Raw genomic sequence first — 11616 nt, forward strand, 5'->3', positions numbered from 1 at the left:
ATGTTTAAACAAAGAGCACGTTTCTATGGTATCAGTCACAGTATATGTTTTTGCTTAACACGTGTGCTATGACCCAAAAAATACATCATCTCCAAATACACAGTTCAGTGACCTCGAGGCCTCCATTCAACAAGAAAGTTAACCTGTTGTTATAGAAGGACATGCATTTATACCCAATACACTCAGAGGTCAATTTATGAGTGCACAAACATTATATGTTTATATGCTAAATTAAGCTGAAATTAAGAAAATATAGACTATAAAAAAGTCTAAAATGAAAATAAATGTTGTTTTAACTTTTTGGCATAGATTCCCTGTGTATAAATTGGTAAATTGAGAAATATTAACCTACGTGTTTGGCATCGGTTTCCTGTATAGCCATGGGTGCATGTACATCGTCCAGGACTAGAGCAGGTCCCGCCATTTTGACACGATGGTGAACATATGGCTGTTGATAACAAAATGGAAGAAGAACGAAAGCACAATCTGAATAATATATCGTCGAAAGATTTGTGTGTGTATTTTATTCTCTTTTTTATACCCACAACCCCACTGACGAACAAAAATAGGCAACGGATTTGCTCATGCGGATTCTGGGATAACGGATGCTTATTGTACAACTTACTTTTGGCATAGATTCCCTGTGTATAAATTGGTAATTATTGAGAAATCTTAACCTACGTGTTTGGCATCGGTTTCCTGTATAGCCATTGGTGCATGTACATCGTCCAGGACTAGAGCAGGTCCCGCCATTTCGACACGATGGTGAGCATATGGCTGTTGATAACCAAAAGAAAGACGATTTAAAATCCCAACTAATACCGTAAAACCTCGTCTACAAACATATGTAGTGTTTTGATGAAAGCTGAATTAATACGAAACAGCCATCTGCAATACAGTCTTACAATAGTACTTGTTTGTATGTGCTTGTATGTTATGCTTATAATTTATATGCATAAACTCCATAATGTTATCATTTTTGTCGCTGGATGGCGCCTGGAGTAATTTAGCTTTCATCAAAAGCACTCTATATGCTTGAAGACGAGGTTTTCCGATAGTCATGGCTTTTGGGATTGAGCACTTTGTTCAAATGATAGTCTAACTATGAAAAAAAAAGTTGTCATTACGCTCCTGTTATACAGTTGAACACTTTCTGACTATCTATGATATAGTACATGACGACCTGGAATAGTTTGGCTGTTGACACCGTGGAATGTAAATTCTCCTATTCCATGGAGATGGTTGTCCAGCCAAACCAGGGAACTTACGATGGTATCGGGAATTGCCTCTCACGCATGAACGCACACAATGATGTGTGCCATAAGTGGTACCCCGTGTCTATAATAACAACTGACATAGGCCAGCATACGGCAATATCCTTCCCGACATGCTTAGTATAGCCAAGTCCGTAGAAGATATTATTCTTGTGATCCACACACTATGTACACATATATATTTGGCCACATTTTATTATACGATAAATACGAATTTATTAAACGTGGTAACAACAATTCTCTAGCAAATCAGTTATACGATGGAACTGGTATACATATTATAAATTCGGGATATTAAATATCTTCCTGACCAGCCAGAATATGGTATGGGTGGTTGAACGTGGAGGGCTGGCTTATTTATGATGACGCTATCTGCGCATGGTAAAAGACGATTCCTTATTAGCCACAGACCGTCCGCTGGAATTAGTTAGAACATGAACCATTCGTTATAATGAACAAAATGGCTGTTGGTGGTACCTCATGGTTTCGCATCGACTGTGACCTTTAGTCCCCGACATTGCCCTTATGAACTCACATCCTCCTGGCCAAATGTTCTCCATCGAGTAACGACTTCTATTCCGGAAGGTCTAAACTTTTAATTTTTATACGCTCTCCCTTTTGAGATTGAGCACTTTGTTCAAATGATAGTCGAACTATGAATAAAATATGTTGTCTTTAATACATTCGATAGCTATTGACGATACAGAGTGAAAAAACAATAACCTACGTGTTTGGCACCGGTTTCCTGTATAGCCATAGGGGCATGAACATTGTCCAGGTCTGTAACAGGTCCCGCCATTTCGACAAGATGGTGAACATATAGCTGTTAATGGCAAAAAAGAAGAAACCAAGAAAATTAAAATTTTATTTGGTTACGTGTGTTTTGTTTCCCTTTAGTGTTTAGTAGTAATAGTAGTAGTAGTACTAGTAGTAGTAGCAGTAGCAGCAGCAGTAGTAGAAACCATATGACGTACATAAACCTTTTCAATTGATTTTGACTGGACTATCCTTAGCAAGAACAAATAAATAAACACAATGGCGAACGATTGCTCGCTACAAGAGGAAACTAAACAAAATCGAAACCCACAACCTCATAGGGTTTTTGGAGCCAACTATTTTTGGAACCTTACCCACATGGGAATTGAAATCAGGTTGTCTGCACAAATGTCGACCCTGGGTTAAACGGTGAGGGAGCTTTTTTTTTCTTCAAAATTGCTGCCAAAATCCAATATAATGGCAATTAAATAGCCATTTTAAGTCAATGTTAGGTTTTTAATATGATTTTTTGCAAATGTTGTGTAATATTGACGCAAGCCTATTTTTTTTAAATGAAAATCAATGATAGAGGGCGTTGTTTTCAAAATGACGGTAAAATGCCTTAAAATTCCATAATAACAGCCTTCCTATTCAGCTGACCTGATATCCTACCCTACCAGAAAAGGCTGACAGAAGACATCTGTTTCTGCATTTATTTTTTGTCTTCAGCAATTTACTAAATGTAGATATTTAAATGTAGATATTTATATAGCGCTTTATGCCGTAAACAGCCTCAAAGCGCTTTACATTTATTCCGCCGTTATTAGAATATGTCGGAACCACGTTTGCTGCCTACAAATGGCGAAGGGTTCATCAGTACAACGGTTGTGACTACCCCTAACAGCTTCCCATTGCACCTGGGTGGGGTGAGGCAAGCGTGACAAAGCGCCTTGCCCAAGGGCGCAACACGGTGGCGGGACGGGGACTCGAACCCATGCACGTCAAGCAAGCTCTCATATTATGAGTCCAAGGCCGTAACCACTGAGCCACCGTGCCCTCTGCAACCTTTAATGACTTTGTAGGTTGGCAAATGTATTATTGTCTAAACGTTCCTGTACAAGTGTTCCATAGGGCCATAAAAAGGTTTCCTCAACATCACTCATTGCTGTTACATGCACTAATGGACTCCAGTAGCACAGCATAATTGAGACAATCAACTCAAATGGATGATTAAATATGACATTACTTCTCATTACCTCTCATTCAAAACCCGTTTTTTACTCATCTTTTTTACAAATCTGTTTTTATCTGTACACTAGCTGACAAAAACTTTATGCCATATGGTTAATGTAGCCTCAAACAAAAGGGAAGATATGATCCAAATGACCTTTTTACTGTATAGACAAGTAGTGCATATTTACAGTCTATGACTGGTTGAGAAAGAAAAAAGGACATAATGTTAGTCTGTCGGTCCAACATCCGGGTTATCTCTAGTCTCGGGCCCAAACTGCATGTTGTTCACGGTTTGTTTTGAACAACAGAAACCGGCTGTGAAGGAGGCTACATAGCGATGTTGTTGGAGTGACATTCAATTTCGGAAAAAACGACACTCGACCATGGAATTTAATTTTAAGTTGGTCAGTATATAAACGGTAAATCAAGTAAGTTTATTCCACTATGAAGACTTAGAAACGATTGTTTGATTCCACTGACTATTTGCGATCGAAATTTACATAACACCAATGACAGAAATCATCAACAAAAATCGAATCAGGGACTTGTTTTCACTCGACCGTGAGTCGCATCATCAACCGGAAGTGACGTGGCACGGACCGATAGAATAGTAGATATTCGAGTTCCATCTTTAAAGCGTCCTCTAGCAGGACCTTGTAATTAAATAGCATGACTTGGATTATTATGGAACCCAATTGCTGATACAAAATTACACAAAAGCTATGGTGATAACTTGAAAATACCTCTTTGTAGTACATTTAAGTCATTAAATGGCCTTTGGCAGCCATTTTGAAAACAACGCCCTCTATTATTGCTTTTTATTTACAAAAGTAGTCTTGAGTCAATATTACACCATGATTGCAAATAAAATACTTTAGTAAAACAAAATAAACTAACAATGACTTCAAATTGCTATTTAAATGCTGTTAGGCCTATATGGGATTTTAATGCATTCTGAAAAAAATCGTCCTCTATGATTGCTTTTCTTTATAAAAGTAGGCTTCAGTCAATATTACATCAAATTGCAAAAAAATATAAATAAAAAAATAACAATGACTTCAAATGGCTATTCAGATGCCATTATGTGAGATTCTGGCAGCCATTTTGAAAAAGCGCCATCACAGTTTTAACCCCGGGTCCACATTTATGCAGATAACCTGATTTTAATTCCCATATGGGTAAGGTTTCCCAAAATAGTTGTCTCGAAAGATTCTTAGAGGGGTAGGGTTTCAATTTTGAGCCCAGGGGCTAAAAGCTGCTAAAACAGCCAGTCCCTTGTTTCTGCATCAACTTCAGTGAGACCAATCGCTCCATTTGGCAGTCCGTAGAAGGGGCATTCAGAGATGATATGATCAGCTGTCTGGTGTTCTGTTAAAGCCATATTATAACATTTGCTGAGAAAGACGCCCTCACTGAATTTTGTTAATTCCTTTTTTACACGATTAAATTGTACTTTATTAAACCAATATACCCGGCAAAAATCAAGACTCTAGGTGCTGTAGTTTTGTCCAAATCCGAGATTTTGAATAAAACGCCGGAACCGGCGCTTTATTATTACGATGGAATTATAAGTCGAACGCATACACGATGTTCATAACATACAGTACGTACACGGCGTGCGGGACGGTGATATACACAACAAAGGGTCGTACCACAACATGACCGAAGGAGTGGTACGTAATTGGCGACATGTGCGCTGGTAGTAAATTCCAATTTTCTTTGCTTTGCCGTAGTTGTTCGGCTCAAAAATAATAGGGATACATCTGACAGTTAAAGCTAACATTTTATGGCAAAGAAATGCTAATCTATTTTGTTTGAAAATGTTATAATATGGCTTTAACTAAAACAAGAAAAAGACTCTTACCAGTGGAGCATCCGTTACCTGTCCATCCTGAACAGCAATAATATCGTGTTCTGTACCGGTATTGTTTACGGTATTCCCTAGTATAGCACGATTTATACTTTTTACGGTATCTGTGTATAGACAAAAATTAATAACGACAGAAAAGTAACCATCCACTGTAATTAAACATATTACATGTTATCCTACTGAACCAAATGTTGTAACACGAACTACGAATTGGGGGGGTATAATTTTTAATTGTAAACGTCATACAAAACCATATTTCGTACCAATGTATAGCTTTGGTCTCCTCTACCCATTGACACCAAAAAAGGTACAAACATTCCCAACATAATGTCGCTATTACCTCATAATGTGAGAGCGCCCATGCAAATTTGGGAAATTCTGGCTATGAACAAAATAGGTAAAATTTATTTCCGGCTAAATATTCTACGAAAAAGCAACCTAACTAACAAGTATAAAGTCAGTAGCTCTTGGAATAATATTATAGCGAAATTAAAATAATTGATTTTACTGTAGAAACCAATGGTGGGCATCACCCCCCCCCTCCTCCTCCTCCTCGTCTATACTAATTTTTTGCTGGTCGGTCCTACCCCCGGGTAAAGTGCTTGGGGTACAAATTTTATCACAAAATGAGCGCAAAGGATGTATATACGTTTAGCTTAGGTCGTTTGGGCGTAAACACGCGCGTTTTTTCGGATAAAAAAATCTTGGGGTGGGGGTGTTTGTACAACCCCCACCCCCACTTCGTAGTTCTAGGGTTAAAGTTAGTAAGAAAGTAGCAAGGTTATATTTTGAAGATTTGTTTACGAACACCGATGTTAACGAGAACCGTTATATAAACGTTCGACGTTTTGCTTACGGTTCGCCGTTGTCAAACGGCGACCGCAGTGGCAATTTTCCGAGGTGACTTTTTTCCGACACTGTACAGTATCGGAGTAAAATTTCGACCATAATTCGAGAATAAGAACAAATCCCTGAACAAAGCTAACTGTAGCAACGACGAACGGAAACGTACCGTTCATTTCTCGCACAGAACGGGAAAACGCACACAAAAGCGTTGGACTATATAAGTATACAGTCCCTCATATATTTAAACGGAGTGATACTTAACCATGATAACAACGACATTTTAGTCTCATATCCCAGAAATAATCGAGCGCAACGGGTTCCTAGAATTAAGTAGTTTACAGGGTCACCTTTTGACCATATGAGGCTCCATAATGTAAAAAATAATAATGATGATTTACCTGGTACATCTCTCCCAACCAGCAAAACCGCATGAAGTATGATAACGTTGTTTGTATGAACATTTATAGCTGCTCTGGTATGATATGGAGTACGATTCCGAATACCGAGTGCTGCATCTAAAAGGAGGAAGAATGTTGGGAAAAATTTCGTAATAGCATCCGTATACAAGTTTTTTCGGTTTTTTTAATGGTCGATCCGTTATATTTGAGTCCTGATGGGAGATTGCGCCAGCAAAATGCTTAAGCCCGACTATATTAAATGGGCATATCTATTGCAAAAACAAGTTTAACTCCATTCGAAGAGAATAATTATTACATTACAAGTTGACACTCGTTGCAATTTTTGTATTCGTATTTCTCCTGAAAAAGAGAATTTGTGTTGGTAAAATGCTGGCTCGTACGGGACCTTCCCCCGTTCGAAGCGAAATTGATTTCCAAGGCAGCGGGCTGATGACGTAGGTAAATGAAGAGGACACTATACTATGTTCACGAGCAGTACATAACACATGAGACCTAGAGCTCTTTTGATGTTCATTCATGTATAAATGCGCGACTTTCATTGGGAATGGACAACAAAAGGTTAGCTCCCGGCCCATTGAAATTGTTTATTAGCATAATAAATACAATATTGATATGTTATGCTGCTCTTACGGTAACGTTGATCTAAAAAATATTTATTTTTTAGTCCAAATATTTCTAATCAAGTTGATATACATATGAATTGTAATATCACAATTTACTAATATAAAGAAGCGGCCTGATTTTATCCATATGTGTAAAAACCCTTAAATTTGTAATACTTGATTCAGAGCTTTTTTTTTATAACAAAAACAGTATACGTTCTGTGCATTGAGAGTGTTGACAGTCCATTCTGTTAAAGCTGGCACACTTCATTTCATGACATCACAGTTTTTTCTAGGTCAAATCTGTCTCGTTCGAAGGAACTCACCGCTTACAGTTGGTTTTTGCGGAATATCAATTTTAAACGACTTATTTTCTCAGAAAGGAGTCATTTTCATTGTCCTCATAATATTAGCTTGACAATGATATGATGTTGTCCGAGCAATATATATGCCCTTTAAGTCTAGGCATGATGGCCTAATTATGTAGGTAAGATAAGTGATTTATTTTTCAACGGAATAAAGCTTAAACTATAATAATAATAATAATAATAATAATAAAATAATAATAATAATAATAATAATAATAATAATAATAATAATAATAATAATAATAATAATAATAATAATAATAATACAGTGAATGGTACGTATGAATACAAATGAATACAAACAAAGACTTCTCATATAAGTAATAGAAACATCCCGATTGACAAGCAAACAGACAGGAGCAATGGCAACATTAAACGGTCAGCATGGTCAATATAATTACTCAGGTATATGATTTGGAAAAAATTGCACTTTCTGACGTGTGAGATATTTTTTTATCTTGATTGATGGATTCTCGTGTTGTTTTCATGTTGCCCCTGTGAGAGGACTATAATACGAAACTTATAAACTAGGAGGGTTTATTGCCTATGGCCCACAGTCTATAACCATCCGGGTAACTGGACCAAGTCCAAGTCAACATCCGGGTAAGTGGACCAAGTCCAAGTCAACATCCGGGTAACTGGACCAAGTCCAAGTCAACATCCGGGTAAGTGGATCCAGCCAAAGTGGACGCGGTCGATATTACCGCGTGCCAGTGAGAACGCGAATTCAATGTGGATCAAGAACAGGGTCCTGGGTCCGAGTCCACATGTTCTTGTGAGAACACGCCCTTATTGATATTCACCGTTTACGTGCTACGTCCAACGTTTGTACGTTGTTGGTGCAGTTAACAAGTTAATGGCGGCAAATCAATTCGGTATCAAAGGAACAAGATACGTCAGAATCATTTCATTACCTTTGATTAATTGCCTTGATTTTCCCCTGGAAGCTTCCTATTACACCTGGGTGGGTGTGGCAAATGAGGTAAAGCGCTTTACCCAAGTGCACCAAACGATAGCTCTACCACCGCCACGGTTCAAACCCGCAATCTTCCGATTGTAGATCAGAGCTAGTACCGCTGCGTTGTTCTATGTTTATGTAAGATTCTTCATTCTTGGCCGGACTATTTGTGTTGCACATGATTATGTTATGCTTGTTTCGCCATGAAGAGTTTACAATCTTAACGACAAAGAGCAAGTGTAATGAAATGCTTTATTAATTAAAGTTAATAATTATAAGAAATGGAAAGTGATGAAAATAATACATCTTCATTTGAGGAACGATTTAAAAAAATGGACCAAATTTACACTTACGTTTCACCTTCGACTCCATTTGAACATACAATAATTAGAAGAGACGCTAGAACTGGGAGGACAATCCATTCTATAGCTCTGTAAGATTTAAGAAACTCATACGAAACTTCTCCCATGATACCCCGATAGTATAGCTGTCAGTCGCTGTATGAGAAAATGAGACTAAAATTAAAACCAAAACAAAAATATATACAAAACGTCGGCCGTATCACGTACTGACGTATTCGACATTTTAAACATTTTTTGAGAAAAAAGGAACCTTATATGTTATTTTCTACTCTATATATTCACCAAAAGCCACGCCTCAAAGTGGCTTAATTAGTAAGATATTAATTAATTAATTACGCCGTATTTGCAAAACCTTGAAATGTCTGTATCACATAACGACGTATTTGCCGATCACCAATACTGCGCAAGCCCAATATGTCGTATCTGCATTTGGAAGAATTTGCCGTTTCACATAGTGACGTATTTGCGCGACTTTGTCATTGCACGGTAAAATTGCTGTTTTTTCCTTTTCACATAGTGACGTATTTGCGCAACTGTATTTGCACGACGTACCTGTCATCTGAACGGCGAAATTGTCATTAGTCCTTTTCAGACGTATTTTATATAATATTGATTTTTGGCAGAATAAGTTCTGCTCTGATAGTGATAAATAAATTACATTGAAAATATAGTATATTTGCATTACTTTTAACCAGGTTTAAATCGACAATAATGTTTAAGTCAAAAGTATGCAGCAAATGAAAATCGCTAAATTTTCAAATGCGATTTTCTCGAAATGCGTATTTTACAAATACGTCAGTATGTGATACGGCCGACGAAATGTTGCAATAATCGATAAGAACGCGTAAAAAATATTATCATATTACAAATACATCTTAAGGTACAAAATAAGTGCGAGTGAGAACTGGGAAAAGATATATTTGGCCTTGAGTCATTACGGGTTGTAACACTGTACATATCCAAAATAACAAACACCGATGTTTATAATGTAAATCCTCTTAATTTACAAACTCGTTACACAGTTTTGTTATTGACCTTTATTTTACTTTTACTACAGGTGGTTTTGACTTCAGAGGTATTGGTAGATTATTGTTCTCTATGGTCTTTGGATATCTTAGACCAATGTTAATACTTAAATCATATACGATGAGTTCATCGTTTGTCATCGTGCGAGGATAGTAGAAAAATAAAAAGGAGTAATCTACTTCACGGAACCAAAATAAAATACCAAATTCACTGAATGATCAGGTGATAAGGTTAAAAAAATGATATGTGTCAAAGCCGTCGCGCGCGTTTGTTTTTCTTAGCGCTTAAGTGTCAGCTGAAACGGCAAATTCATTTTTTATTTTATTTTTTGAATAGTTTTTTTTTTAGTTTTGGTTTTTTTGATCTAAAATTGTGAAATTCCGAGACAAATTTGGAAGAAATTTTACTTTATTCGATACTCGCATTGTTTAAGTCAGTTTTAAAAAATCTTTAAAAAAATAAAAATCTCCTAACGTCCCCATGTCCGAACAGGACAGTTGGTCAATGTATTTTCGCTAGCTAAAGCTATACATAAAGAAGTAAAAGTAAACAAACTTACCATTCAAAATAAATGTGGATATGTATGTAAATATTCTGTCAGATATTATAGGCCTTCCGTAGCCTAATGTACGCAGTGTGACCAAAACCCAAGCCGCGTAAGAGTAGCAGACACGTGGTTGGCATGAGTCTACACGTCTGTAATAATCCCCAGTACTTTTTCGGTTAATAACATTAGGCATATGAGACAAATATTGTAGATTAAAGTTGTAGATATAGTAGACGCAGAAGCAAAACTGAGTTTCTTTGAGAATGGTCAAGTCCGGGTGTTAAGTACCGTATTTAATACGTGCACATGACTGTTTTATAAGTTATGACCTTCCTAAACTTCCTCCACAAGGAACCCACATTTCTCCGCACGGAATTACATGACAGGAAACAAGTTTGGTGACGGTAGCAAGTGGTTACTATTATTAGGCTATTCCAGTTTAAATCCATACACCCTCTATAGAAGACATGGCCTTATAAATCTTTCACACAGGGAGTCTATTGCACATCTACAAAAATTCGAATTGCTACTTACTCTGGAATGATTGTAAATTTCATAAGGGCTCTTTTACAGAAAATTCATTTGAAGAAAAACAGCAATGTGTGATCTTCAATTTACTTTCTTCAGACTGAAAGTCAGCCAGTGACTTACATAGTACAGTCACCAGAAGGGGTTCCCATGCACCGAGTGCTTTTTTTTTCTAACTTACATTTTTGTAATCCTGAAGGTGTCTAGTAAATGAATTTTGATGTTCCCAAAATTAAATATTGTCCCATGGGGTTCATTTGGCGACCATCTTGAATTCCGACAAAATTCAATTAAATTGACATAACTTTTGAACTAGACATCATAGGAAGACAAATGGCCCCATTTTTTGGGATAATGTGGACATGAGCAATCAATTAAAAGGTTTATTTTCATGATTTAAACATGTTGGATACATTAAAATGCAAAGTATTATGTCCCATTCGCTACTTGCACGGTTCCGCCATTATGCACTATGTGCGGGGAGAGCCTCGAACTGGCAGCATACATGAAAGGAAGAATTATGTAACCTTACACAGAACGTTATGACTAGTTCAATTCCCATTCATGTATGCTGCCAGTTCGAGGCTCTCCCGCACATAGTGCATAATGGCGGAACCGTGCAAGTAGCGAATGGCGTTCATTTGGCGGCCATCTTGGATTCCGACAAAATTCAATGAAATTGAAATAACTTTTGAACTAGACATCATAGGAAGACAAATGACCCCATTTTTCGGGATAATGTGGACATGAGCAATCAATTAAAAGGTTTATTAAATATTTTATATGGGGGAGGGGGTGCGCCACGCAGACTTTCGGGGGTTGATTTT

General features: G+C 37.2%; 1 protein-coding gene across 1 annotated transcript; it reads right to left on the minus strand.

Moving 5' to 3' along the window:
* Positions 1-343: 343 nt before the first annotated feature.
* On the minus strand, positions 344-11218 carry LOC140139636 (uncharacterized). The gene is made up of 7 exons (XM_072161340.1): positions 10274-11218; positions 8680-8823; positions 6378-6494; positions 5128-5237; positions 2002-2097; positions 682-777; positions 344-448 (listed from the first exon to the last, which is right to left on the minus strand). Exons 2-7 carry the CDS (start codon positions 8696-8698, stop codon positions 344-346), a joined length of 543 nt encoding a protein of 180 aa, XP_072017441.1. The 5' UTR covers positions 8699-8823; positions 10274-11218.
* Between the last annotated feature and the right edge of the window lie 398 nt (positions 11219-11616).

This window comes from Amphiura filiformis, chromosome 18, assembly GCF_039555335.1.
Source record: "Amphiura filiformis chromosome 18, Afil_fr2py, whole genome shotgun sequence".
Lineage (NCBI taxonomy): Eukaryota > Metazoa > Echinodermata > Ophiuroidea > Amphilepidida > Amphiuridae > Amphiura > Amphiura filiformis.